Genomic DNA, 27,456 nt, shown 5'->3' on the forward strand with positions numbered 1-27,456 from the left:
CAATGTACCGTCAAATCTTGGGTGAGAACCTTCTTCCCTCAGCCAGGGCATTGAAAATGGGTCATGGATGGGTATTCCAGCAGGACAATGACCCAAAACACACGGCCAAGGCCGTGAAGCCACATGAAAAAGCACACCAGCTGCCCATTAGGCGATCAGTTAAACACTCCCCTCACTAAAGATGTCCGCCGCTGACATCCAGGATGGCATGACATCACTTGCGGCGCATGTCCTGTATCAGAATGTCACTGCTAGTCCAGCGTAATCAGTGCCGGCACGCATGTGTCCCAGAGTTGCCAAGCAACATATCTCTGATGCAAAGGGAGAAAGGGAAACAAACGCTCAACCTAAGCAAAGGAGAGAAGGGACAAAAAGAGACCCCCAGTCCACAAATTATCGTGTATGGGTGCCACACATGCTGGATGCACAGCGATGCCATAGGGAAGACCAGAAAGGATCATTAAAGGAAAAAAATAAGCAATATACAAACAATAATGTTAAAAATACAGTATAAACACTCTCAAGAGACTATATGGTGACACAGCAAAAGGGAGATATAGGGAAAAAGATTTCCCATATCTTCCAATATAGAGCGGTCAGTCAGCAAAAAAACTATCCATAATTAAACAGAAAAATAAAAAAAATAAATGTAAATATAAAAGTCAACTTCATTCTATAAAAAAGCCAAGACACACAATCCAGGGCTCCGTAATTATTATTATTATACAGTATTTATATAGCGCCAAAGGGTATGCTCAGTGCTGTACAGTAGCAAGGGGGACAGAACATGAGACAAGACAGTAACAATACAATACGCGAGGGGTTCGAGGGCCCTGCTCTTTCGAGCTTACAATCTAGGAATTACAGGTTATGTTCCGATTTGCCAGAAACAAAGCCTTCCAAGAATGGTTTAAAGCTTATTTTCTCATTTAATCCTGGAAATACATTAGCTTTTAAACGATGAATCCATTTAATTTCTATTTGTAAAAGAATCTTATTGATATCACCCCCTCTATTATTGAAAAATACCCTTTCCAGGGTCCACAATTTTAGGTCTTGCATTCTATAACCATGTACTTTAACAATATGTCTACCAATGGGTGAATATACAGGTGAAACTCGAAAAATTAGAATATGGTGCAAAAGTTCATTTATTTCAGTAATGCAACTTAAAAAGTTAAAAATATGAGATAGACTCATTCCATGCAAAGCAAGAAAGTTCAAGCTGTGATTTATCACATTTGTGATGATTATGGCTTACAGCTCATGAAAACCCCAAATCCACAATCTCAGAAAATTAGAATATTGTGAAAAGGTGCAATATTCTAGGCTCAAAGTGTACCACTCTAATCAGCTAATTAAGCCATAACACCTGCAAAGGGTTCCTGAGCCTTTAAATGGTCTCTCAGTCGGGTTCAGTAGGAATCACAATCATGGGAAAGACTGCTGACCTGACAGTTGTGCAGAAAACCATCATGGACACCCTGCATAAGGAGGGAAAGCCTCAAAAGGTAATTGCAAAAGAAGTTGGATATCCCCAAAGTGCTGTATCAAAGCACATTAATAGAAAGTTATGTGGAAGCGAAAAGTGTGGAAGAAAAAGGTGCACAAGCAGCAGGGATGACTGCAGCCTGGAGAGGATTGTCAGGAAAGGCCATTCAAAAGTGTTGGGGACTTTCACAAGGAGTGGACTGAGGCTGGAGTCAGTGCATCAAGAGCCACCACACACAGATGGATCCTGGATGTGGCTTCAAATGTCGTATTCCTCTTGTCAAGCCACTCCTTAACAAACAACGTCAGAAGCGTCTTACCTGGGCTAAAGAAAAACAGACCTGCTCTGTTGTTCAGTGGTCCAAAGTCCTCTTTTCTGATGAGAGCAACTTTTGCAGCACATTTGGAAACAAAGGACCCAGAGTATGGAGGAAGAATGGAGAGGCACACACTGCAAGATGCTTGAAGTCCAGTGTGAAGTTTCCACAGTCTGCGTTGATTTGGGGAGACATGTCATCTGCTGGTGTTGGTCCACTGTGCTTCATTAAGTCCAGGGTCAACGCAGCAGTCTACCAGGAGATCTTGGAGCACTTCATGCTTCCTTCCGCAGACAAACTTAATGGGGATGCGGACTTCATTTTCCAACAGGACTTGGCACCTGCCCACACCGCCAAAAGCACCAAAACCTGGTTCAATGACTGTGTGATTACTGTGCTTGATTGGCCAGCAAACTGGCCTGACCTGAACCCCATAGAGAATCTATGGTGCATTGCCAAGAGAAAATTGAGAGACATGAGACGGAACAATGCAGAAAAGCTGAAGGCCGCTATTGAAGCATCCTGGTCTTCCATAACACACCTCAGCAGTGCCACAGGCTGATAGCTTTCATGCCACGCTGCACTGAGGCAGTAATTGCTGCAAAAGGGGCCCAAATCAAGTACTGAGTACATATGCATGCTTATACTTTTCAGAGGTCCGATATTGTTCTATGTACAATCCTTGTTTTATTGATTGCATGTATTATTCTCATTTTCTGAGATTGTGGATTTGGGGTTTTCATGAGCTGTAAGCCATAATCATCACAATTATGACAAATCACGGCTTGAATTATCTTGCTTTGCATGTAATGAGTTTCTCTCATATTAGTTTCACCTTTTAAGTTGCATTAGTGAAATTAATGAACTTTTGCACGATATTCTAATTTTTCGAGTTTCACCTGTATATTGCAACTTAAATAAATAAAATAAAACCTGCGCTAAATATAAATGCTGCAGCTCATGAAAGGAAAAACCTATCAAGCGATCCCCACATATAGATGGCAATGGAAAAAAATAAAAAACACAAACAGAGCAATACTGTCTAAACTATTATTTGAAATTGTTGCCCTTAATGCACTCACATGGTACAAAATATATTTACGCTTCTATGTAAATAAGCTTTTGAGGCTCACAGCATAGCTTATAGTAACAAAACAACTTCACAACTTCATATAGATTGCTCCTTCAGAAGTGGACTGGCAGCAAATGGCAAAAAAATCAATATACCATCAGGGAAAACAGGAAATGGCTCCGGAACACCGCAAACCAGCGTGTACTCCACTCACCAGACGTGACATCACTACGCATCCACCGAGACCGAAAATACGTCGACGTGTTTCGCCCCTCCTCCAGGGCATTCTCAAAGACAGTCATGGATGGTGTGAGCACTTTTGAATATTATTTTGAGCACAGTTTCTGGGATTGGAGCACATTTATCATTTAGAGACTTTCTTTTGGACTTTTGTTATATGCACATATGATTTTTCATTGAAAATATATTTATTTAAAAAATTTTGCGCTGTGGAGTGTTAACATACAGTATATTGCAACTTGATGTGGCATGTGTATGTTCATATATCCTACGCCAGAATTCACGCATTGTCTTGCCCACATAGAAGGCTCCACAGGGGCAAGACATAATGTAGACAACCCCCCTTGTGAGGCAGTCAACAGACTGCCTTGGATGAAAAGTCTTTCAATTGGGCAGTGTTGGACATGTGCTTTTCATGGGGCTTCATTGATTTCTAACAGCTATATAAGCTGTTTGGTCTCTGTTCACTTTCTTTAAGTGGGAGCTGTAGCTGTGGCGGTTCTCTGGACTGTTTACATCCTGATACAAGAAAGAGGTATACAATCTGTTATCATTGGCTTGTTGTTTGATCTTTATGAGTAGCTATACTTAGTATCTCATTTTTGTATACCTTTCAGAGACCATTTGTAGAAACATTTTGTTGGTTCCACACTTTATAGCTCTTACAGGGGAAGCTCATCAGTAATCTAGTCCAGGTATAATTATTGCCTTTATTGACTTATCCATCTGTACACTTTATGTGGATTACTGATTTTATTCAGGACAAGGCTGTTTTTTAATCTTTTTTGCCTCTCCTTAGTTTGTTTCAGATGTCTGGGTTGATTGAAGTGCTTGATGGAAGGGTGTGTTACCCTTTGCAATTCCCTATTGACTTCTATTAGACAATTTTACGTGAGTTCCTTTTCCCCTTTTTTTCCCTTCATATATATTGTATAGAATTCCAACAATGTATTTAACCACTAGCCTACAGGGCACTTGTACCCCCTTCCTGCCCAGGCCAATGTCCAGCTTTCAGCGCTATTGCACTTTGATAATTGCGCGGTCATGCAACACTGTACCCATATGAAATTTTTATAATTTGTTGTGACAAATAGAGCTTTATTTTGGTGGTATTTAATCACCTCTGGGTTTTTATTTTTCTTAAACCAAAAACCACTGAAAATTTTGAAGAAAAAAAAATTTATTTTTGTTATAAAATTTTGTAAAGTGATTTTTCTCCTTCACTGATGTGCGCTTATGAGGCTGCACTGATGGGCATTGATAGGCTGCACTGATGGACACTGATAGGTGGCACTGATGGGCATTGACAGGCATCACTGACGGGCACTGATAGGCGGCACTGACTGGCATTGATAGGTGGCACTGAAAGGCAGCTCAGATGGGCACTGATATGTGGTATGGATATGCACTGGTAGGCACTGAAATGTGGCATTGATGAGCACTGACAGCTGGCACTGATGGACACTGACAGGTGGCACTGCTGGGGCTACACAGATCATCAGGGCCCTGATGATTAGTGTACATGTCCCCTCTGAAGGATGCCGATTACCGGCTCTCCTCTCCAGCTGTCAGCGTGACAGCTCGTGATGAGAAAAGCTGATAACCGGCATTTCCCTATTTACATGTGATCAGCTGTGATTGGACACAGCTGATCACATGACTGAGCTGGCATCTTCGGCTCTGTTGATCCGCTGTGTCCGAGGGACACAAGCGCACCACCGATCACCGCGCTGCGCGATCCCGGAGCCGCATATGAACGGTAAGAATGGGAGGACATCACACGACGTCCTCCCAGAACGAGAAAACCGCCTTGCGTCCATCATTTTACTATATGGCAGGCGGGAGGCGATTATCTATGGTTTTTATGAGCATGTTTAGCATTCATTCACTCAGTTGGACCACTGAGGGGTCTGTCTGCATAGACTATGCCAGGAATTAACCAGCAAGGATCCTCTGAATTTCTGTTTTTATGAATGGTGATGCGAGTCACTCTTCATATGGTGCGTCTTTTTTTCCTCCATTATTGAATTATTTTCTAGAGCACTGGTTATAGCATTTCACCTCGTTCTCCCTGAAGATTCAAATTATAAATCCAATTAATTGAAACGCGTTGGGGTTTTCGTCTTTGGTGATATATAGTCCAATTATTGCAATTTGCAACAGAAATTATGTTTTATGTATTGTGTATGTCTTTTCATTGATGTATTATATAAAACGTTAGCTTAACAAGTCATAGGAATGTATCCATGTGGCCATTGTCAAGTTTGCCCTTTTGTGCACAAAACAGACCAATTTTTTTATACAGATAAATCTCAAATGCTTAAAATTAGAAACTTTATTAATTGTTCCAGTAGTAAAGTGATATATATGATAGAATTCCCATGCAATAAAATTTATATAGGGAAAACCAAAAGACCATTAAGAATACGAATTGGATTACATCTGAGAGATATTAGAAATGAAAACAAAAAAAGAAATGAAAAGGAGAAAGATAATCCTTTAGCTCAGCACTTTAAGGATGTACATCAAGGGAAAACAGAAGGTTTTAAAGTGAAGGGAATTTTCCTGTTAAATATCTCTTCAAGGAGAGGTGATTTTGATAAAATACTTTTACAAAAAGAGACATTTTGGATATATACATTAGGTACTTTACTGCCATAGGGATTAAATACTGAACAGAATTTCAAAGCATTTCTGAACTAAAAAGAATATAAAAAGAGTAGATTCAATTAAAGAATTTTGGAGACTGAGATATATATATATAAAATTATATTAACATCCATGTAACCATCAGATAACCATGAAGAGAAAATATATTTATGATAAAGAATACTATCTGTAATAGATTTGAGTGTATTTGGCCATTTTTCTCAATCATGTGTTTTTTTATGGAATTTTTTACTTTAATGTAGTGATGACATTTCAACACAAGAGGACGACATATTTTGTAAAAAGGCGCAATTAAGGCACTATATAAAGCAATGGAAGAGATGTCCCCCTCCCAGTTCTGACAAAGTCTGCGATGACTGGCGGACGAAACGAGTCAACGTTATGACATCACACTTGGCGTCTTCATAGGCTGCGGTATCCAAGAGGGGAAGCAAGCGATGCAGCTCCATCTTGGATAAGCATGAGGCAAAATGGAAAGACCACAAGGCAACTACTCTGAGGAGTTTTTTAGGCGATTCTAAGTGGCTCAGTTCACTTCCACCAGTGGCAAGTACTAGTACATTTAGCTGCATCATAACAAACCGCAATTTTTTTGATACGGGACTATACACCCAATGCAACAATAGAGTTGATTGAGCCTTATCTTGAGGGGGATTTTTGGATTGAATAGGTATATTTATACCGTGTGTTACACGGTTTGTGATATGGAACATTAGTCTCTCGCATCCCTATAGGAACCGCATTAGCTCTTACATAAGAGGAATTTTTGGAACCCCTAGAGGGGCACATCTAAAAAGAAACCAGTAATGTCTGAATGCAATTTATTGAGACTTCCATATTTACATTTTTGGACTTCATCATCATTACCCATATATGAATGCTCTTCACCTCATCAGCGGGAATTGATCAGGTTTCCATTATGAAATTTCAATATTACAGTTTTTTGGATTATTTTTCACCATTTCTGGTTGCACAAGAAAATCCATGCCCACTATCTACAAGACATGGCACACCCACATAGAAGGTAATGAAATATATATTAATAACCCTATTTACCTGCATATGTGTATCCGACTAGGCTGCAATGGTGATGACAAGCCTTTTTATTCTTCTGAATTCATGATTATCCATAATTTATTCCTAGGAACCTTTCCATACATATTTTGATGTTCATTAACAGTTAAAGAGGAAAACTAATTTATTAGGTCATCAAGTATGGAAATTTCATCTGATGAACACAGAGGAATCCCTACAGCCTCGCACTGACCACTTTTGTCCATACAGCTATTTTGAAGATGCCAAACGGTTCTTTATTTTAATTCTGTGATTTTAAAACATGATTGTACCATGTGGACCATGTCTGTCTACCTTTTTCACGATCCATGAGATCCAATAAATTCAATATTTGCATTCACTAATGTAGTGATATATTACTCCGCATAGGATTTAATATAAACCATCTTTCAGGCGGGTCTGCACTAGTCAACTGCCATTTTGTTTTTCTAAGTATTGCTGGGTTTACAATTCACACTATATTTAAAGTGAGTCGGCAATATTACAAAAATATAGTATTATAATTTGATTAGTATGGCAGTTTTTTCTTATTTTTATGCCACAACCCCAAAAGCAGCAATAACTATAGGCACAATTCGCCTGAGCTATACGACCGGAACCCAATACCATCGAAACAATACTTGTATGCCGTTTCCAGAGTATTTGTGTTGAATGAACATTTGGCAATAAACAATCAGGCCTTATTCCAGTCCTCCAATTCCACAACCGCCCACAATTCGTGCTTCCATTGAGTGACACAAGATAGAGAAGTCCGCGTTGAGCGCCTATTTAAGGATGCAGAAAGCAGAGAAACAAGGCCAGCAGCACCGGGGTGTTGTTGGCAACGCAGTTCGAATGCTGATTTTTGCTACGGGAAGGCAGAGATGCTATGCAAAGGTTTCAGCCAATGAAGCAATTGAAGGTAAAAAATTTTGCTTGGGAAACATCCTGTGATTCCAGAAGAGAATTGCAGGTGGGGAAAAACCGATAAGTCAAGACGTGTCTTACCTGCGAAAATACATTGGCGGGTACCAAGAGAACGCCCTGGGTTGTTATAAACCCAGCAGGGAAAAAAAAAAAAAAAAGAAAAGAGGATTAGTGATTGGGTGCAGGAGCAGAAAAGGTGACATCAAGCCACTAAGTGAAACAGGGAATCCCACAGCAACGCTGCAGGGTAATCCCGAGTGAAGCTCAGGGTTACCGCTTTTGGCACGGATAATTAACCCCGAGCTACACTTGGGAATACTGCCAAGGAGGTTAAGGGCTGTCTGCGCTACTTCGGATAGCCCAGGGAGCTGTAGATCCTGGAAGAATGCTCATTTCTCAGCGCCATGTTCAGGCCACTCCCCTACATCCCCAGTTATAAGAGGGTGTGCACACTTCTGCAACCACATTATTTTAGTTTTTTATGTTTACTTCCCCCCTAAAAGATTTGTTTGTTTTTCAAACGAGTTGTACAGTTTATAGGTCACATTAAAAGTGGAAAAAGTTATGAAATTATTTATGTTTGTCTCATTTTTTTACATCACAGAAATCTGACCTTTTAACAGGGGTGTGTACACTATTCATATCCACTGTATGTGAGTAAAAACAGCACATTTTTACAGTAAAAGCACAGCTAAGTCACATTTAACCCCCTGATCGCTTTCCAGTTAACCCCTTTACTGCCCTGTCTCCAGTATCATTAGTACAGTGTACACACTTTTTTTTTTTTTTTTACTGATCACTGCATTAGTGTCACAGGCGACTTCAGACGGTGTTAGCGTCAGTTAGCGTTCCTCCCAGATAGCATCGGATTGCCCGCCACTACATCAATCACATTTAACCCTTTGATTGCTCACATACACAAACCTCCACTGCTAGTATAGTGTCTGAACAGATCCATATCTTTGATCAGATCAGAACTATATTCACAATAGTATAGTATCCCCAAAAACGCAGCGTCAGCAGGATCAGCCCTGGAACCAGCATTTCGCCCCTACGATTAACCCCCCCCCCCTCACCTCTCCCCCAGCAAACACAGTGTCAGTAGACCACTATCACTTGATACACTGCACACAAAACCACAGTGTTAGCAGAATCAGGGCTGATCTATGCTAGCACATGCAGGTAATTTTTTTTGTAGTGGTTCTAGCAGTCCAACAGCCAGGTGCTCTTTTTCCCATGAGTCACACTACCTATAAATTAAGTGGCCAAAACGTCCAACAAAAGGTACTCTAGTGAACCTCACTGAATACAAATCTGTAGACAGCAGCGACACCCTGAAAGATAGCTCAGGCGATGGAGTAGAAATCCCTGCTAAGGGATACTCAACCCCGTTCCCAAGTTGCGGAGATGTTACAATTGCATGATGATTCTCATATGCAGCAGAGTATCAGTACTAGTATCACTCTACCTTTTGGTTAACTGTCTAGCATCAGTGGCCTAGTACATCCTGGTCTTATACACAGCAGCACTGCAGTATCACTTGGTAATGTGGAGAGTCCCATAACTACAGTACAAGCTGCTGTGGTGGCTAGTAAAAGGAGTGTCCCGCAGCCACCAAGAATTTGAACACAGGCCCGTAGAGCCTATAGTGTCCTTGCGGATGTGCTTGCTTGTTTTCCTTGGGGTGACACTAAATTTGACCGGCTCAACAAAATTCGGCCCCTCGGAAATCACCTTAACCACAAATTTGCAGATGCGTATACTCCCCAGCAAAACATCTGTGTTGATGAGACCCTCAGTTTTTCTGGCCACCTTGCATTCAATTGCTCCCCAGCAAGCGAGCCAGATATGGTATCAAAATATACAAGACCTGTGAGAGGACAACAGGCTATATATGTAATTTTTTGATTTACGAGGTTAGATAGTCACGTGCCCCCCCCCCCCCTCCCGGATGCCCAGACTACATGGGCAGCAGTGGCAAGATAGTTTGGGACTTGGTGTCATCCTTTTTCCATATGGAGTACCACTTATACGTGGCCAATTTTTATTCAAGCATGCCACTATTTAGACATTTGTACAATCTTGGAATTGGCGCATGTGGCACCATGCGACCTAGTCGCTGGGGCTTCCCACAACAGCTTGTAACCTGTCTTAAAAAGGGGGGTAAAGCCTGCATGAAAAATGATGAATTGCTTGAAGTGAAGTGGAAGAACAAATGCTGAGATCAGATGATGTAAGGGCAGAGGAGATATCTAGAGCCTAAATGACCCCAGAATTCTCAGAGAAGAATACCTGTCAATGGCTATTGTCACAGTATTTACATTCCCTGTGATAGCAATAAAAGTGATTAAAAAAGAAAAATTAAAGGAGCAATATGAAAAAATAAAAAAAAACAAAAACTCCTATGTAAATCTATCTAAAATGGTAGCCTGTAAAGCATCGCTTAGGGATAATAAAAATGTATGCAGTTTGTCACCATTTCACAGGGCGTGCGCAGTTTTAAAGCATGTCATGTTTGGTATCCATTTACTTGACACACCATCATCTTTTATAGTTTACCAAACAACTGGCCAATATATTGTGTTTTTGTGCATTTAAAGTAAAAAAAAGTGTACTTTTTAAAAACATTTGTGTCTGAAAAATTGGTGCGTGAGTACTATGTGACATAAAAAATTGCAGCACCCACCATCTTATTCATTAAAACACAGATTTTTTTTCATGTGAACAACAAGTGTCAGAAAAGACGTGGTCTTCAGGTAGTTAGAAGAGTGAGTGATGTGTGGCGTAAACTTCTAATGCTGGGCATAAAATGCCCCCCCCCCAAAAAAAAAAAAATTACCCCTTTATTTTTTTCGGAGAGGCATGTTAAGTCAATAGCAGAATTTATTATTTTTACCACTAGTTTTTGGAAAAATTACCATAAAAAAAAAATAGTTGTCACTTAAATGATATATTGCTCAAACATGCCATGGGTATACGTGCAATTACACCACAAAACACATTCTGCTACTTCTCCCGATTAAGGGGATACTACATGTGAGACACTTTTTGGCAGTCTAGCCACGTACAGGACCCCAAAATCGAATAAGATCCTTCAGACTTTTAAGGGGCTTTATTTCTTCATTACACGTACTGACTATCACAGCGTCGGAAGCCCTGAAATGCCAGAATAGTACAACCCCTCCACAATGACCCCTTTTTGGAAAGTAGCCACCCCAAGGAATTTGATCATAAGTATGGCGAGTATTTTGTAGATCTCGTTTGTTGCCACAAGTTTTTGGAGAAGAAAATGAAGAAAAAAAACATTTTTTGTTTTCTTTATTTTTCAAAACCTTGCGAGAAAAAAATTAGACCACCAAAATACCATGCCTCTTTTTAAATTCTTTGGGGTGTTTACTTTCCAAAAAGGGGTCATTTAGGGGGGTTTGGTGTTATCCTGGCATTTCAGGGCCTACGAAACTGATAGGTGGTAAGGAAGCGAAATGAGGAAGTTACGCACCTTTAGGCTTTCAGAGTAGTAATTGGATTTCGGGCTCCTGTATGTGGCTAGGCTTCCAAAAAGTATCATACATGTGGTATTCCCAATACTCGGTAGAAGTAGCAGAATGTATTTTGGGGTGTAATTCCACATATACTCATGGCATGTGTGAGCAATATACCATTTAAGTGACAACTTTATGTAAAAAAAAAAAAAATGTTTGTCATTTTCCAAAAAATAAAAAATAAAGTATTCCATTGACTCAACATACCTCTCAAACAGTCTGGGGTGTCTACTTTACAAAATGGGGTCATTTGTGGGGGGGACTGTTATCCTGGAATTTCAGAGCCTCTGAAACGGTGAAAGGTATTGAGGAAGTGAAATGAGAAATTTATGTAACCATTAGGCTTTCAAAGGGGTCATTGGATTATCAGCTCCTGTATGTGGCTAGGCTCAAAAAGTCTCCCACATGTGGTATCCCCATACTGAGGAAAAGTAGCAAAATATATTTTGGGAAGTAATTCCAAATATACCATTTAAATGACAACTTTGTGCAAAAAAAAAAATTTGCAATTTTCCAAAAACTTGTGGAATAAAAAAAGTTAATCTTCCATGGACTCAATATGCCTCTCAACAGATAGCTTAGGAGGCTGTCTACTTTCCGAAAAGGGGTCATTTGGGGGTCGCTGTACTGCCCTGGCATTTTAGCACCTCAAGAAATGTGATAGACAGTCAGAAAGTAAATGCCAGTATCTATACCATAGTTTATAGACAATATAACTTTCACACAAACCAATTAATATACAGTTATTGGTATTTTTTTTTTTTTTTTACCAAAGACCCATAGCAAAATAACTTTTTGATGTAAGTTTATGACGAAACTTGAATTTATTGGATATTTTGTATGACAAATGAGAAAATATTGGGGGGTTTTTTCCCCAAATTTTAGGTCTTTTTTTGTTTATAGCGCAATAAAGAAAAAAAAAAAAAAAAAAAACACAACAGGAGGTGGTCAAATACCACCAAAAGACAGCTCTATTTGTGTGAAAAAAATAACTATTATTTATGTACAAAATTTGCATGCCTGCGCAATTGTCAGTTAAACTAGCGCAGCACCGTAGAGCAAAAAATGGAGTAAACTCCAGCATCTATACCATAGTTTGTAGACGCTACAACTATCACACAAGCCAATTAATAAACCAATTAAATATACACCTATTGTGATTTTTTTTACCAAAAATATAATGGAAAAATACATTTTGGCCTAAATTTATGGCGAAATTTGAGTTTATAGGATATTTTTTACAACAGAAATGAGAAATAAAAAAAAAAAGGTTTATTTTCAAAATTTTTGCTCTGGTTTACAGTGCAAAAAATAAAAAACCCAGAGGTGATCAAATAGCACAAAAAGAAAGCTCTATTTGTGTGAACAAAAGGACATAAATTTCATTTTAGTACAGCATTGCATGACAGTGCAGTTGCCAGTTGAAATAGCACAGTGCCGTAACGCAAAAAAAGGTCTAATCAGGAAGGGGGGTAAATTTTTTGAAGGCCAAGTGGTTAAATACCTGTTCATTTACATATTCCCACAAACATTACACCTGTGACAGACTTCAAAGTTATCTTAAACTAACTTGTCTGCAGTCCACAGCATCAAAAACTTCAGATAGGAGGGTTTTTCAATCCAGAAAGCAGTGGACAGGGCTAGGTGAGGTCAGGTGCTGATTGACCAGCTACAGGCTTAGGAACAGTTAGTGACAAAGCAGAGAAGTAAACCTTTGAATCTGTTTGATCTCATTGATGATCTGAAGGAGCTTCAGATAAATTGGACTACCTTTTTGGTGAGAAAGCACTGCATTTACATGGATCATTTTAAAAAATAATAGTCAAGTCTTTTACATTTTACCCACCTGCACCAGTGTTATCACTTTCTGCCTCTGATGGAAGAACTTCTGAATGTCTTAAATTACGACATACATCCTGAATTCCAAAACTCAAAACTGGATGAGTCAATAAGAACTCGGAAATTGAAGTGAATGCAGCCCTTCCATCATCCTGGTTTTGCTGCAACTCCATCACATATAAAACCTGTACACAAAAATGGAAGCAAAAATATCATTTATTCCAGGCAAATGTTCTGTCATGATTTATAGTTAATAAAAAAATCATTGGCATATGAATACATACTTTTCTCTGAACATCAGTGAGAATCAAGAATTCTGCAGACAAATCCAGGGACACTTTTAACCCAGGCAATACACTCGAGGTATATGGGTCTGGAGAAAAACTAGAGAGGAACAAACTGCTATCAGAATGAACAGAAACTACCATGTAAGATTTTTAAAACTTTGTTTTCATTGTTATCACAGACATTCACCACTAAAAAGAAACCATTCAAACTCAATGTACAATTATAATCTAAAGGACATCTGTGAAACTGTTAACATAAAAACACAAAGGACACATTGTCATTTTTAACATTTATGTGCCTCTTCCAACATGTAGGAAAGTCCAACTAAGTTCCTCAGACCAAAGTCCACTTTATAAGTCACCATAAGGACTTGTTTTTACTTCATAAAATAATAAATTTTAAGTTTATACAATTGGTTGTATTTTCATAACCAATTTGAGTCCACAGAGTAGAGGACTAGTTTTGTGGATGAAACTATTTCTTTATCGATTAAAATAATGGATATCTGTAGTTGTAAGAAAGACAACAAGTCAATGATCTTTCTTTAGAATAAAAATTCATATACCGTATTTTTCGCTTCATAAAACGCACTTTTTTCCCCCCAAAAAAGGGGGAAAAATGTCAGTGCGTCTTATGGAGCGAATATAAAGCGGCAGGGTCCGGTATTTCTGCCGCCACCATGTCAGAATATTGGGCCGGCCGCTCAGCTCTTCTCTCCTGCAGGACCTTACCTGTTCCTCGCTCCAGTGCTGTACAGTCTTCCCGCGCCGGCTTCTGTGACAGCCGGGTGCCCACTGCGCATGCGCGATTAGCGCTGCGTTTTGTGAATGGTCCGGTGTCTTGTGGGACACATGACAGGTCCCAGAAGGCGCCGGGCCATTCACAAAGCGCAGCGTTTCTCGAGCATGCGCAGTGGGCACCCGGCTGTCACAGAAGCTGGCGCAGGAAGATGAGGGAAGGACAACTCAGCGGAAGTGGGAGTGGGAGTGGGTACCTGTCAAATTCAGGTACCAGCTCCCCCTCCCTCCCCAAAGGTCTGCAGTCTCTGGTCATGCCCTGCACTGTCCGCAGTCTCTGGCCATCTGTACTATGTCCCTGGTATTTTCCCTGGACTGTGTCCGCAGTCTCTGGTCATCTCCTGGACTGTGTCCGCAGTCTCTGGTCATCCCCTGAGCTGTGTCCGCAGTCTCTGGTCATCCCCTGAGCTGTGTCCGCAGTCTCTGGTCATCCCCTGAGCTGTGTCCGCAGTCTCTGGTCATCCCCTGTGCTGTGTCCGCAGTCTCTGGTCATCTCCTGTGCTGTGTCCGCAGTCTCTGGTCATCTTCTGTGCTGTGTCCGCAGTCTCTGGTCATCTCCTGTGCTGTGTCCGCAGTCTCTGGTCATCTCCTGTACTATGTCTGCAGTCCATTGGTTCAGAATATTTTTTTTCTTGTTTTTCTCCTCTAAAACCTAGGTGCGTCTTATAGTCAGGTGCATCTTATGGAGCGAAAAATACGGTATACTTTTCAAAAAGGGGTAATTTGGGGGAAGTGGACTACCCTATCCTTTTAGGGCCTCCAAAATTGTGAAAGGTCGTTATTAAGTGACATGAGGAAATATGCACTTTGAAAGCCTGAAATTGGTCATTGGATTTTGGGGGACTGTATGTGAATAGGCTGCCAAAACGTTTCTCACATGTGGTATCCCCATACTCGGGAGACTTGGCAGAATGTGTTTTGGGGTGTTATTCCACATATAGTCATGGCATACATGAAAAAAATAAATTTTCCATGGACTCAACATGTCTCAGCAAATTCCTTGGGGTGCCTACTTTCTAAAAATGGGTCATTTGGGGGTTTTTGTATTGTCCTGGCATTTTTAGCTCCTCAAGAAATGTGATAAGCAGTCAGAAAGTAAAAGATGCATAAATTCCAGTATATAGATATCATCGTTTGTAGTTTAACTTTCAAACAAACCAATTAATATACATGTATTGGGATTTTTTTTTTACCAAAGACATGTAGCAAAAAATATTTTGGCCTAAATTTCTGACTAACTTGTAATTTATTATAACCAAAAGAAGAAAACATCTTTTTTCAGAATTTGTTTTTTATTCCATCTATATCACAAAAAATAAAAACCCAGTTTTGATCATATACCACCAAAAGAAATCTCTTATTTGTGTGAAAAAAGGGACACATTTCTTTTGGATACAGCGTTGCATGACCAATTTACCAGGTGAAATGGCATAGTGCTGAATAGCAAAAAATGGTCTTGTCAGGAAGTGGGTAACTCTTCGGGAGGGCAAGTGGCTATAGTATGTATACCACCCATTGTTTAAATATCAAATGTGTCTCACCATACAGTCTGCAGACAAGTCCATGAAACTGTGCACCACATCTTAAGCTCTCTGTTCTGATCTGCCCCTGTGATTAAAAATCTCCAAAAAGGAACTCTGAAAGAACAAAAAGGATAAAAGAATGGTTCATGAGAACTTGCCAAAAGAAATTTCCATGAATTCGTTTAGTGATGTCAACAGACTGTTCCAGTAGCATGCAAAGCCCAGAAAGATGGTTATAAGAGCACTTCTAAAAAAAAAAAAAAATAAAAACACATTAAAAGAACAATATCAAAGCAATCACACTGCATATACCCAAAATAAGGTATACATATATGGACACATTGGTATTTATTTATAAATGTGTACACACAAAACTCACAGATTTTGCTAAATAAATCCAATTAGCTAAAGTCTTTGTAGATCTACAAATATTCAAAATCTGGTATTATGCAAAAGGTTTTAACTATTTTATTGCAGCTAAACATAATTTAGAAGTGCACTTTCAGATGTTTGCCATTTTTCACACATTATCTCTTAAAAAAAAAATAAAATAAAAAGCAATTTCTTAACCATTTCAAAACCAGGTACTTATACCCCCTTTCTGCACTGGCCAATTTTCAGCTTTCAGTGCTGTCGCACTTTGAATGACAATTGTGCGGTCGTGAAACACTGTACCCATACAAAATTTTTATCTTTTTTTCACACTTTCTTTTGGCGGTATTTAATCACCACTGAGTTTTTTATTTTTTTGCTAAATAAAAAAACCAAAAAAAAAACACTTTTTTTAATTTTTGTTATAAAATTTAGCAATTTCTTCATATATTTAGGTCAAAACGTCTGCTACATTTCTTTGGTGAAAAAAATAATGAATGTTTTTTTTTTTATAAAATTTCTTTTTTACCATTTTATTTTGCAGCACGCTGTGACCAAAGCAATACAATGTTATAGTAACATTGAACTACTCTGGGCAAGGGATCAAAAATTTTTTTTTTTTTTTAACACATTATGATAGCCAATACCAATGTATTTCATTAATATTTGCAATCATTGTTACTGAATTAAACGGATTCACTCAGGTCTTCTGTTGTGATTAACTGTGATTGGGCAAAGCTGATAACATGATACAGATGGGCTGTGATTGGACCTGTCTGTATCACGACTGTTTTGACCAGTCACAGCTATCATAATTGTATACAATTGACATGTGATCTGCTGTGATTGGTCACAGAGGTAATATGACACTGGCAACGGGCTGGTGTAGTGATCTGTGATCGGATGTGTCCCGTGGACACAGCAAGTGATAGATCACGCAGCGTGAGTGGCTCGTTTTGACAGAATGTCATATTACGCCCAGTCACAAAGGCAAGTGTCCAGCCTGGCCATCAATCTGCTATAGGGCAGGCAGGAAGGTGTTAAAAACAATTCTATCCGACAAATTACATAACGTTGGCAAAAAATGATTCCAGTGACGTAAAAACTTTAAACTCTGGGCACTAAGGTCCCACCTAACATGAAAGGTTAATTTATGTTCCTCTACCTACAGAAATCATCAACATCAAGTGGGCCTGGATTGTGGAAGCAGTGCCCAGAAAACGAAGGCAGAGGGTGAAGGATTAGTACCTAAAATTGTGTGACATCAGAATACAAACTTGAATGGCACAATGTTCTCTGAATTTTCTTTGCAATTGCAAAAATTAAAAATAAAAAAATTAGTGTGAAAAAAGTTTTTTTTTGCACTTCACTGTAAGACAATATTCCCAGATAATGTATAAATATAATGACAATCCACAAAGTGATCTTCTTACTAAACCTTTTCTGTGTCTATAGACATGATCTTCTTCCCGCATATAAAACGACCGGACGGTGGCAGTGCAGGGGCGGGTTGCTGTTCATAAATGGTGAATGCCATTTTGTGCTGTGCGCACTCCCAGGGAGTGCGTGGCACCGTGATCCTGTGCAGATCGCTGTACAGGACCTCTGTGTGAGGTTCCGATCATGTGTTCACTGATTGGCCAATCAGTGATCACATGAATAGGTGTAAGCAAGATGTCACTTCTGACATCATTGCTTACTACATGTGAAATCTGTGAATGATCACAGAGATCACATAGTACAAGGCTATGCAAAACAGCCTTGCCCCATGTGACAAGCTGTGACCAATCACAGCTCACACAGTATTTCTCAATGGCTGCAAGAATGCAGCCAGGGAGAAGGAGAAATGTTTGCTTTTACAGCCTTTATGGGTGTAAAAGCAATCAGTGTAAAAACAATCTTCTTCACCCCCCACAAGAAGCACAGTGTCACTATGGTGACACTGTACTACTAGGGTGACAGTATGTTAAAAAAAAAAACAAATCTAAAAAAATAAAATAAAATGTAGAAAAAAACTATAATTTTTGGTTATAAACTAATTGGGTTGTTTTTTTTTTTTTTACAAAAAGATAACTGAATAAATTTTGGCCAAGATTTCTGAAGAAAGATTAGTTGCAAAATTTTATAAGAAAAACACTTTTTTCAAAATTTTTGGACTTTCATTTATATAGCAAAAAAAAAAAAAAAAATCCCAGTGGTGAATAAATACCAACAAAATAAAGTTATATCTGTCTCAAAAAAATGCTAAAACATTCATATGGGTACAGTGTTGCCTGACCACGCAATTGTCATTCAAAGTGTGACAGCGCTGAAAGCTGAAAATTGGCCTGGACAGGAAAAGAGTAAAAGTGTCCGAACATGAAGTGGTTAAAGAAAAAACCACAAAAACTCTTGCATTATTTAGCCTCCCTGGCGGTATTCCCGAGTGTAGCTCAGGGTAAAGTTTCAGTACCACAAGCGGTAACCCACGAGCTACGCTCGGGCTTACCATGCGGCGCTGCACCGGGACCTGTTCTTCTCTTACCTTGTCCTGCGCTCCCGCGATGTCCCTTCTGCAGTGTCCCCTGTAATGTCCTCCGGCGGATGCCGGCATCTGTCTTCAGGGTTCCGTCCCCTGCGACATCGGGACGTACGGGGGATGGAACGACGGGAAATTTGAAAATGACATAAAGTGACATTCCACTAAAATAACATAGTAAAACATTACTGTATCAAACCATTTCACATATGTTTTGTCCCTAGTGCTTTGTCCTGTGCCGTGCCTACATTTTTACTGTTTTCTGCCTGGAAACTGAGAAACGTCCATGGCGTCCAAAAAGCATCCCTTTAGGTTAAAATCAGTTTTAGACCAGCTAGAAAACAGCGATAGTAAATTAGAACTACTTGCAGAATTGAGTGATAATAGTGGGAATAGCTGCAATCCCCTCAATTTAATATCTGTCCCCGTGCTCCCAAAAACCACCCACCCTTTTTCACATGCGCTCTGGAATGCCCACTGTGTGTAATAAGCTCACCTCTGTCCATGACCTTTTTGTCTCCCGCTTCCTTAACCTACTAGCAATTACAGAAACCTGGCTCCAAGCAGCAGATTGTGCTTCCCCCGCAGCACTTTCCTATGGTGTCCTCATCTGGACCCACTCACCCAGACCCAATGGTCGGAAAGGTGGTGGGGTCGGTTTGCTTCTATCCCCACTGAGCACCTTTCAAGTCCTCCCTAACCCTCCCTTTCTATCCTTCTCTTCTTTCAAGACTCACTGCATCCGACTGTTTTCTCCCATTTCTCTGAGGATTGCAGTGATCTATCGGCCTTTCTGGACCCGTGTCCCGCTTTCTTGATGATTTCTCCGTCTGGCTACCCTTCTTTCTCTCCTCTGAACTGCCCACTATCAGTCTCGGAGATTTTAACATCCCTATTAATGTCAACAACCCGGCTACATCCCAACTCTTCAACCTAACCTCATCTTTTGCATTAGCACAGTGTATACAGTCCTCCACTCACTCTGATGGGAATACATTAGACCAGTGGTTCTTAACCTTGTTGGAGGTACTGACCCCCACCAGTTTCATATGCGCATTCACCGAACCCTTCTTAATTGGAAAAATAAAATATGATTTTTCAAATTCAAAACATAGGTATATATTTAGGTATATATTTATACATAGGTGCACAAAATGAACAAAACCATTAAGAACAAAGAACAAAACCATTAAAACATGATTTTCACACAAAAACAAAAACATAATAATGAATATTTACTGCACGAATCATATGAGTCGGGTGTGGGTCTTCACCTCCGCCGAACCCGCGAGACTGACTCACCGAACCCCTGGGGTTCGATCGAACCCAGGTTAAGAACCACTGCATTAGACCTAGTCTTCTCTTATCTTTGCACTCCCTACAACCTCACAAACACTGCCTTTCCTCTCTCTGATCACAACCTCATCACCTTCACAGTCTCCTCATCTTTAAACACCTATCCCTACAAGCAGCAAACAATTACCCACAGAAACCTTCGCAACCTGAACCCTGCTCCTTTCCACTCTGCAACTGACCAACTCTGACAATCTCTCCCCTGTCCTGCCCTGACCTGGCCACTGCTGTCTATAACAGTTCGCTTCCATCCGCATTAGACTCGCTTGCTCCTCTAACATATAAAATAAACTTATATATAAAATCTATATATAAAATCGAGCGCAGTGTATAGGTGTAAGTACGGTAGCTGCTTGCACAAAAAGGCACCTCGGGAACCTCCAAAGTAATTGATAAAGAATGAGAGTGCAGCGCTAACCCAAATAGCGATTAAACATATGATAGACCACATATGATAGTGGATCAGTAAAATGTCAGTGTAAGTTCATCAGATGTGCTGAAAATGCATACAGTCTCCAATATGTAAAAAACCAAAAGTAGTGACTTTCAGAAATGATAATAGCCAAATAATGCACTAACCAGATAGCGCATATTAAAGCGCATGGAGCATTTAAGACCTGCCCCTGGTGCTCAGCCACTGTATCACTGGAGCCAGGAGATGTCATCTATAGGGTGACCACTAGATGTCATCTATCCGGATGGAAGCTGAGTCCAGCCACTGTATTAGAGGATCAGGCGGATGTCATCTATAGGGCGACCACTAGATGTCATCCGTTCCAGGAGGAGCAAAGGACACATCTGCAAGTGACATCCCTGGATCCATGACACAGCTCCTCCTGGAACGGATGACATCTAGTGGTCGCCCTATAGATGACATCCGCCTGATCCTCTAATACAGTGGCTGGACTCAGCTTCCATCCGGATAGATGACATCTAGTGGTCACCCTATAGATGACATCTCCTGGCTCCAGTGATACAGTGGCTGAGCACCAGGGGCAGGTCTTAAATGCTCCATGCGCTTTAATATGCGCTATCTGGTTAGTGCATTATTTGGCTATTATCATTTCTGAAAGTCACTACTTTTGGTTTTTTACATATTGGAGACTGTATGCATTTTCAGCACATCTGATGAACTTACACTGACATTTTACTGATCCACTATCATATGTGGTCTATCATATGTTTAATCGCTATTTGGGTTAGCGCTGCACTCTCATTCTTTATCAATTGCTCCTCTAACATGAAGCATCAGGCCCCGACCATTACAACCTTGGTAGACTGACCACACCAGAAATCTTAAACGATATAGTCGTGCGCTGGAGCGGATTGTGGCGTAAAACCAAATCCCACCAAGCATTCACCTGATATAAATCTGCTTTCTTAACATACAATGCTACCAAACAAGCCTACTTTGTCACTCTTATTAATACCTTCTCATCCAGTCCTTGTCTCTCCTCTACTTTTAAGTCTCAACTTTCTCCAACTCCACCCAGTACCTCACTCACTGCTCACGAGATTGCAAATCATTTCAAAAAGTAGATTGACGCAATTCGTAGGGGCATCTCCACTGCAAAGACATCTATCCCACTTACCATACCTTATACTAAACCTCCCTCAACACTTTCCTCTTTTGACCTCGCTACTACCAAAGAGGTCACTAAGGTTTTCTCAGAAGCCCGTCTCACTACCTGCCCCCTGGATCCTGTCCCCTCAACTACTACGGTCACCCTCTTCTTCCATCCTATGTTCCCTCAGTCACATCTTCAATCTTTCCCTCTCAAATGGTGCCTTCCCCACCCCTCTAAAGCATGCACACATCACTCCCATACTTAAAAAGCCCTCCCTGGATCCCGCCAACCTGAACAATTAAGACCCATCTCCCTGCTGCCATTTACCTCTAAATTACTAGAACGCTTAGTCTACAATCGCCTGAGCTCCCACCTCACCGACAACAACCTTCTTCACCCTTTACAGTCTGGCTTTTCTTCTCTACACTTCACTGAAACTGCCCTACTAAAAAACTCACTAATGATCTACTGACTGCTAAAACCAATGGCCACTACTCCATACTCTTACTACTTTGCTTCTCTGCGGCTTTTGATAAGGTTGACCATCTCCTCCTCAAAAAACTCCACTCTCTTGGCCTCAGAGACTCTGCTCTCTCCAGGTTCTCCTCCTACCTATCGCAGCGCTCCTTCAGTGTTACCTATAACGCTGCCTCCTCCTCTTCACTCCCTCTTTCTGTAGGGGTCCCTCAAGGTTCTGTCCTTGGACCCCTTCTCTTTTCCATCTACACCTCCACCCTTGGTCACTCGATAAACTCCCATGGCTTTAGGTACCATCTCTATGCTGATGACACACAAATCTATCTTTCTACCCCTCACCTCACCACTTCAGTCTCCACTTTATTCAGTGATGTGCCAACTTGGCGCTATATTTCAAATTTTAGTGTTTTTGGTTTGATTATATTATTGAATTAAATTTATTATATTATTTTTTATGATTATTTATTAAATTATAATTTATGATTTCATGTTTCAAAATTTAACATACCCGGTATGTTTACTAGACTCTTGTTCGGACAGATTTCAGCGAGTTATTCCTAAAAATTACAGGCCTACAATAAATAAAATAGATATTTCCATGCAAAAAAAGAAACCGCTTTGAGCACAAAAATATGGACATAATCAGACCGCTAGAGAGGTTATAACAGGTGCTCTCCCAACGCCACCTCGTGCCAAGCACACATAGTGTGAACTGGCCCTAAAGGTTTTTATAAGTAAGGGAACGGGACTGACCAGGAATTGTGAATTCAATCAGACTAGTGGTGAGATACAATTAGGAATCTTCTAATAACGCTAGATCTGAGCTGTAGCTGATAGGAAATGAGGCACCACAATTTTATGGAAAATGAAGTTATTTCTCACACACACAACATAGGCATATTTATAATTACACCCCAAAATACTTTCTGGGGTTTATCAGGGACACCACTGCTGGCTTTAACTGGTGTGGTGACAAGGAGGAAGATTTACTAAAACTGGTGCACTCCGCATCTGGTGCAGCTGTGCCTGGTAGCCAAACAGCTTCTAACCTCAGCTTGTTCAGTTATGCTTTGGCAATACAACCAGGAACCCAATTAGTTTTGCACAATAGTGCAGATGGTTTCCAGCTGTCCTTCCGCCCCAACCACTCTTATGATGGGCTGCCTCACCGGCAGTGAGGAACGTGTGGGAGACTTAGTAATTGGTGGAAAAGTCTTAACCCAACCAGTAGGTGAAGATATGCCTGACCCCTGTGACAGGAATTTTGGTGGACTACATGGTCTGAAAGCTGTTGGAGGTATGATCTGCCTAGGTACATGCATCTTACTCTGGATCTTGTTTCTTGTGGTTGTCACAGAACAGCAAGCAAGACACAGGTCTTCCACTGTGAGGTTTCCATTCATGGAGACATCTAAAATAAACACAACAAAAATAACTTTCGAGACACATGACTAAAGTAGAGTAAATCTCACCAGCTATATTGCATTGTGCACTGGATCTTGTTTGTATTTACAATAAAGATACTAGAGTAAACTCACTAAAATGTAAACGCCACACACATTTTTGTGTAAAATATGCATACCATATATATCTCAGAGGCCAGCAATTTACTGAAAAACATGCATTAGCATGGAGTTAATTTTATTATTTTGCAGTAATTAGCACCTATTTAATACCATATTTGATTGCAGACCAAACCTCCACCTGCAGCAGCAAGTGAAAGATTTAGCAGCAATAGTGATAGCTCCTGCTCAGGGAGTGCTGGTATTCTAATGACAAGTGATTAATGCCTACTCAGCTCATTCACCCGTCAGCCAGGAAATACAGGGAAACAAGCGTACGTCAGATTAACAGATCTGCTGGACCTGTCAATCTCAAACATTGACGAGTTTATCACTAATGTTTATACAAAAGAACATCTGGGTAGCAGTGCAGGGCTGTGGAAATTAAAAAAAACACTACTTGTCGAAGGGACTAAATCGGGGTTCCAATCTACTTGTCTTAATAAAAAAAAAAAAAAAATTAATTCTAACCAAAACCATATTTAAATCTGAAGTGCTTTTAGGAATGTCTAGAGCTTTTAAAAATGAAAGAGGCTTTATGGCGACTTAAACTTTTAATGTTTTTACCATTGCGCGGTTTATCTCCTACTCACCTTTCCGCCTGTCTCCAGAATCGCACTTGGGGAATAGCAGGAAGGGGAGAGACCCTACAGTGTAATGAGCACCGATTGGTTGCTCATCAGTAAAGAGGAGTGCCAGGCTCTAACGCTCAGCAGAAGCCCATTTGCTGAGTAAGTCAATGAGGCGCCAACCCCAATGAGAAAAAAAACACTATTCCTTCAGGCTACTCATGCACAAGGAAACACTTGGGTGGCTCAGTACAAATGCATGTTAAGCAGCCAAATCAACCTCTTGTGTTTACTCCATTTTTCTGCAGGTATAAAATGGCACATTTATTTTTTTTATTTTTAGGAGCCTGTAAAGCATTGCACCAGCGATCAGCAGATTGCTGGTGCCTTGCAGGACATAGGTAGGCAGTTTCACACTGACAGGAAGAATCAATTTGTTGAGCGCTCTGGTAGTTCACTGATAACTACAAGCTACATGCTGATACTTATGGTTGATTAGAAATACAATAACAAACCTGCTCCAAGAGCTAATGGTTATATAAATGGTAAAAGACGCTAGCAAGAAAGTTGGCCACAAACAAGCTATAGATAGTAAATGAATATGTAAGCAAGCGCAGCGTTAAAATTATTAATGAATAAAGTGGAACAGTAAAGTGCATCACATAAAAAATATATCACTTTCGAGAAAATAATAGAAATGAAATAGAACTATATAGTGCATCATAAACTATATGTGCCAAAACAGAACAATAAAGTGCATCATATGAGAGTGCAACGAATCTTCAATAAATCAAATTCATAAAGCGGGACAGTAAAAGAACCAAAAATTGTATGGATAAGGTGGAACAGCAAGGTGCATCACATAAAGAGTGCAAAAACCGTCAGGTGAATCAACTTCAATAAATATAAAGTGCCTCATAAATATATAGGTAATGTGGTGATGTTTGCAATGATGTGCAGTATCAAGTGCAATATAAGTAAAAATAAAAAAATTATGCAGATGATAAAACTGATTATGTCCATGATTACCAACTCTAATATATGTACACTCACCAGAATGAAACTGGTAATAGGCATTTCAAACATAACACAACTTGAGGTAGAGGGCAGTCAAGAGGTTAGAATGGACCATCATCTAGGGCACTGGACGAAAAGGAAGCCTTTGTCCTAAAGAAAACAACTCACCACAGGAGGCAGAAAGCTGTATATACTGTAGTATTTTATTGCATGTATTTAAATATAAAAGTATCCACGTGGGAATAATAAAATGTAAAAGAAAAATACCAAAATGGCCGCCACTCCGTCCGTCCGTCCGTCCAGCAGCGTGACGTCAGAAAGACGTGTTAGAGATGGCACATTCTCCTGCATGATTATTATCACACTTGCACCCAGCACTTTATTTTGCTGCACCTTGTTTCATTGACATTTACATGGATCACATGTAATCACGGACATTAACAGTTTTAACATCCGCATAATTTTTTATATTTTTACCTATATTGCACTTGATATTATGCATCATTGCAGACATCATATTATCTATATATTTATGAGGCACTTTATATTTATTGAAGTTAAATCACCTGATGGTTTTTGCACTCTTATATGATGCACTTGCTGTTCCACCTTACCCATACAATTTTTGAAGCATTTATTGTCCCCACTTTATGAATTTTGATTTACTGAAGATTCGTTGCACTCTCATATGATGCACTTCATTGACCTGTTTTGGCACATATAGTTTATGATGCACTATATAGTTCTATTTCATTTCTATAATTGTTTTCTCAAAAGTGATATATTTTTTATGTGATGCACTTTACTGTTCCACTTTATTCATTAGTAATTTTAACACTGCACTTGCTTACATATTCATAATATAAAAAACATTTGGATGTTCAAGGCTGAATTTTATCCTATAATGTGTAAGTGCATTACGTTTACTAAAGGCTTTTGAATAAACAATACTACACACTGAAGCATTTTTGCTCTATTTCCTAAACGACCAATTGAGAGTGCCTAACTACTTCCTCTTTTGGCATTCTACCTTTTTATTCGCATTGTGGATCATACTGCAGTGGAGATTGGTTAAGCGATTCTTTGGTGACTTCTAGCCATCCCTATACACCTTAAGCACTTCTCACTGTTTCTCCTGGTGGTCATATTGTTCAGGTAAGAGGCTACGTGTGGAAGGTGGAAGGACTGTCCCTTTTCAAAGCACTTTTTTTTACCTCTTCTGGCACCGGGTCTCTTGATTTTCAACTGGGATGTTTGGACTGTTTTGCTTGACTATTATTGCCACTCATAGTTGATACATTTACAGAATTCTGTGAATGAATGACGATGTCATGTGAACTAGTAAGGGTAACGTCTCCCCATACTGCTGTCACAGAGAGAGCTCGGATCGCCAAGCAGCTGCATTAGCGTGAACATGTCACATGTTCCACCTTAAAATGGGTGGGACATGTAACATGTTCCCAAAGGTGAACTTATTTAACCCTTTTTTCATTTTTTTTTTGGCACGTTAAAAAAAATAATCTTGGGACTGAAGATTACACAAAACCCATCAAACATTATATGTTTTCTGAAAACAGACACCCTAGAGAATAAAATAATGGTACATTCAATTTTTTATGTCACAGGATATTACCACAAAGGTCTATGAAACACAAAATTTCATTTAAAAAAAAAAAAAAAAAGTTATTTTAGGGCACAGAGTAAACGGATAAACAAATACACATTAAACTTGAAAATTTGTGTGTGCTCATAAAATGGCGACAAACATTAGCACCCTATATTTTCTACAGGTGACACTTTTAAAGCCTTCTATAGGTCATCAGTTTAGTTTAGCATGGCCATCTTTAGATCCAGGCTGAAAGGTAAAGTCAAAATTAAACTTGGCAAAGAAAGAGTCCATTGTGCTTGTCTGGGATTCAAGCACTGGGTGGACTGTAAGGACTGGAAGTACTTCTGATTGGTACAAATCAGGATAGAGGTGGAGATCCTTCCAGTAGATGTCGTAATTTGTGCTGCACCAGCTTAATAGCCAGAAGTTCCAGATCTCAGATGGTGTAATTTCTTTCGGCATCCAAAAACATCTTAAAAAAAAGTGGCACAAGGGTGGAGCTTGCCATTATGAATTTGGAGAAGAACGCCCCACAACCGAGGATGTAGGCAGAAGGGAGACTGGAGAACGTCTGTATGAATGAGAACAGATGCAGAGCGGAATATCACTCTGAGTTTGCAGAAAGCCCTTGACCTCCCCAAAGGCCAGGTTT

The 27,456-nt window shown here is 39.8% G+C and overlaps 1 protein-coding gene across 1 annotated transcript in view; it reads right to left on the reverse strand.

Moving 5' to 3' along the window:
• LOC149427744 (enhancer of mRNA-decapping protein 4-like) overlaps positions 1 to 27,456 on the reverse strand; it is a gene marked incomplete at its 3' end in the record, with an annotated part of 131,261 nt that overhangs the window by 93,790 nt on the left and 10,015 nt on the right. Inside the window, exons 5-8 of the mRNA XM_089667712.1 lie at positions 23,375 to 23,458; positions 15,778 to 15,873; positions 13,436 to 13,535; positions 13,159 to 13,336 (exon numbers count right to left, since the gene is read on the reverse strand). Coding sequence (XP_089523838.1) covers positions 13,159 to 13,336; positions 13,436 to 13,535; positions 15,778 to 15,873; positions 23,375 to 23,458 — 458 coding nt within the window. The remainder of the gene's footprint in view (positions 1 to 13,158; positions 13,337 to 13,435; positions 13,536 to 15,777; positions 15,874 to 23,374; positions 23,459 to 27,456) is intronic.

Source organism: Staurois parvus, unplaced genomic scaffold (assembly GCF_062004578.1).
Source record: "Staurois parvus isolate SC_StPar_1 unplaced genomic scaffold, SC_StPar_1.0 ptg003526l, whole genome shotgun sequence".
NCBI classification, from domain to species: Eukaryota; Metazoa; Chordata; class Amphibia; order Anura; family Ranidae; genus Staurois; species Staurois parvus.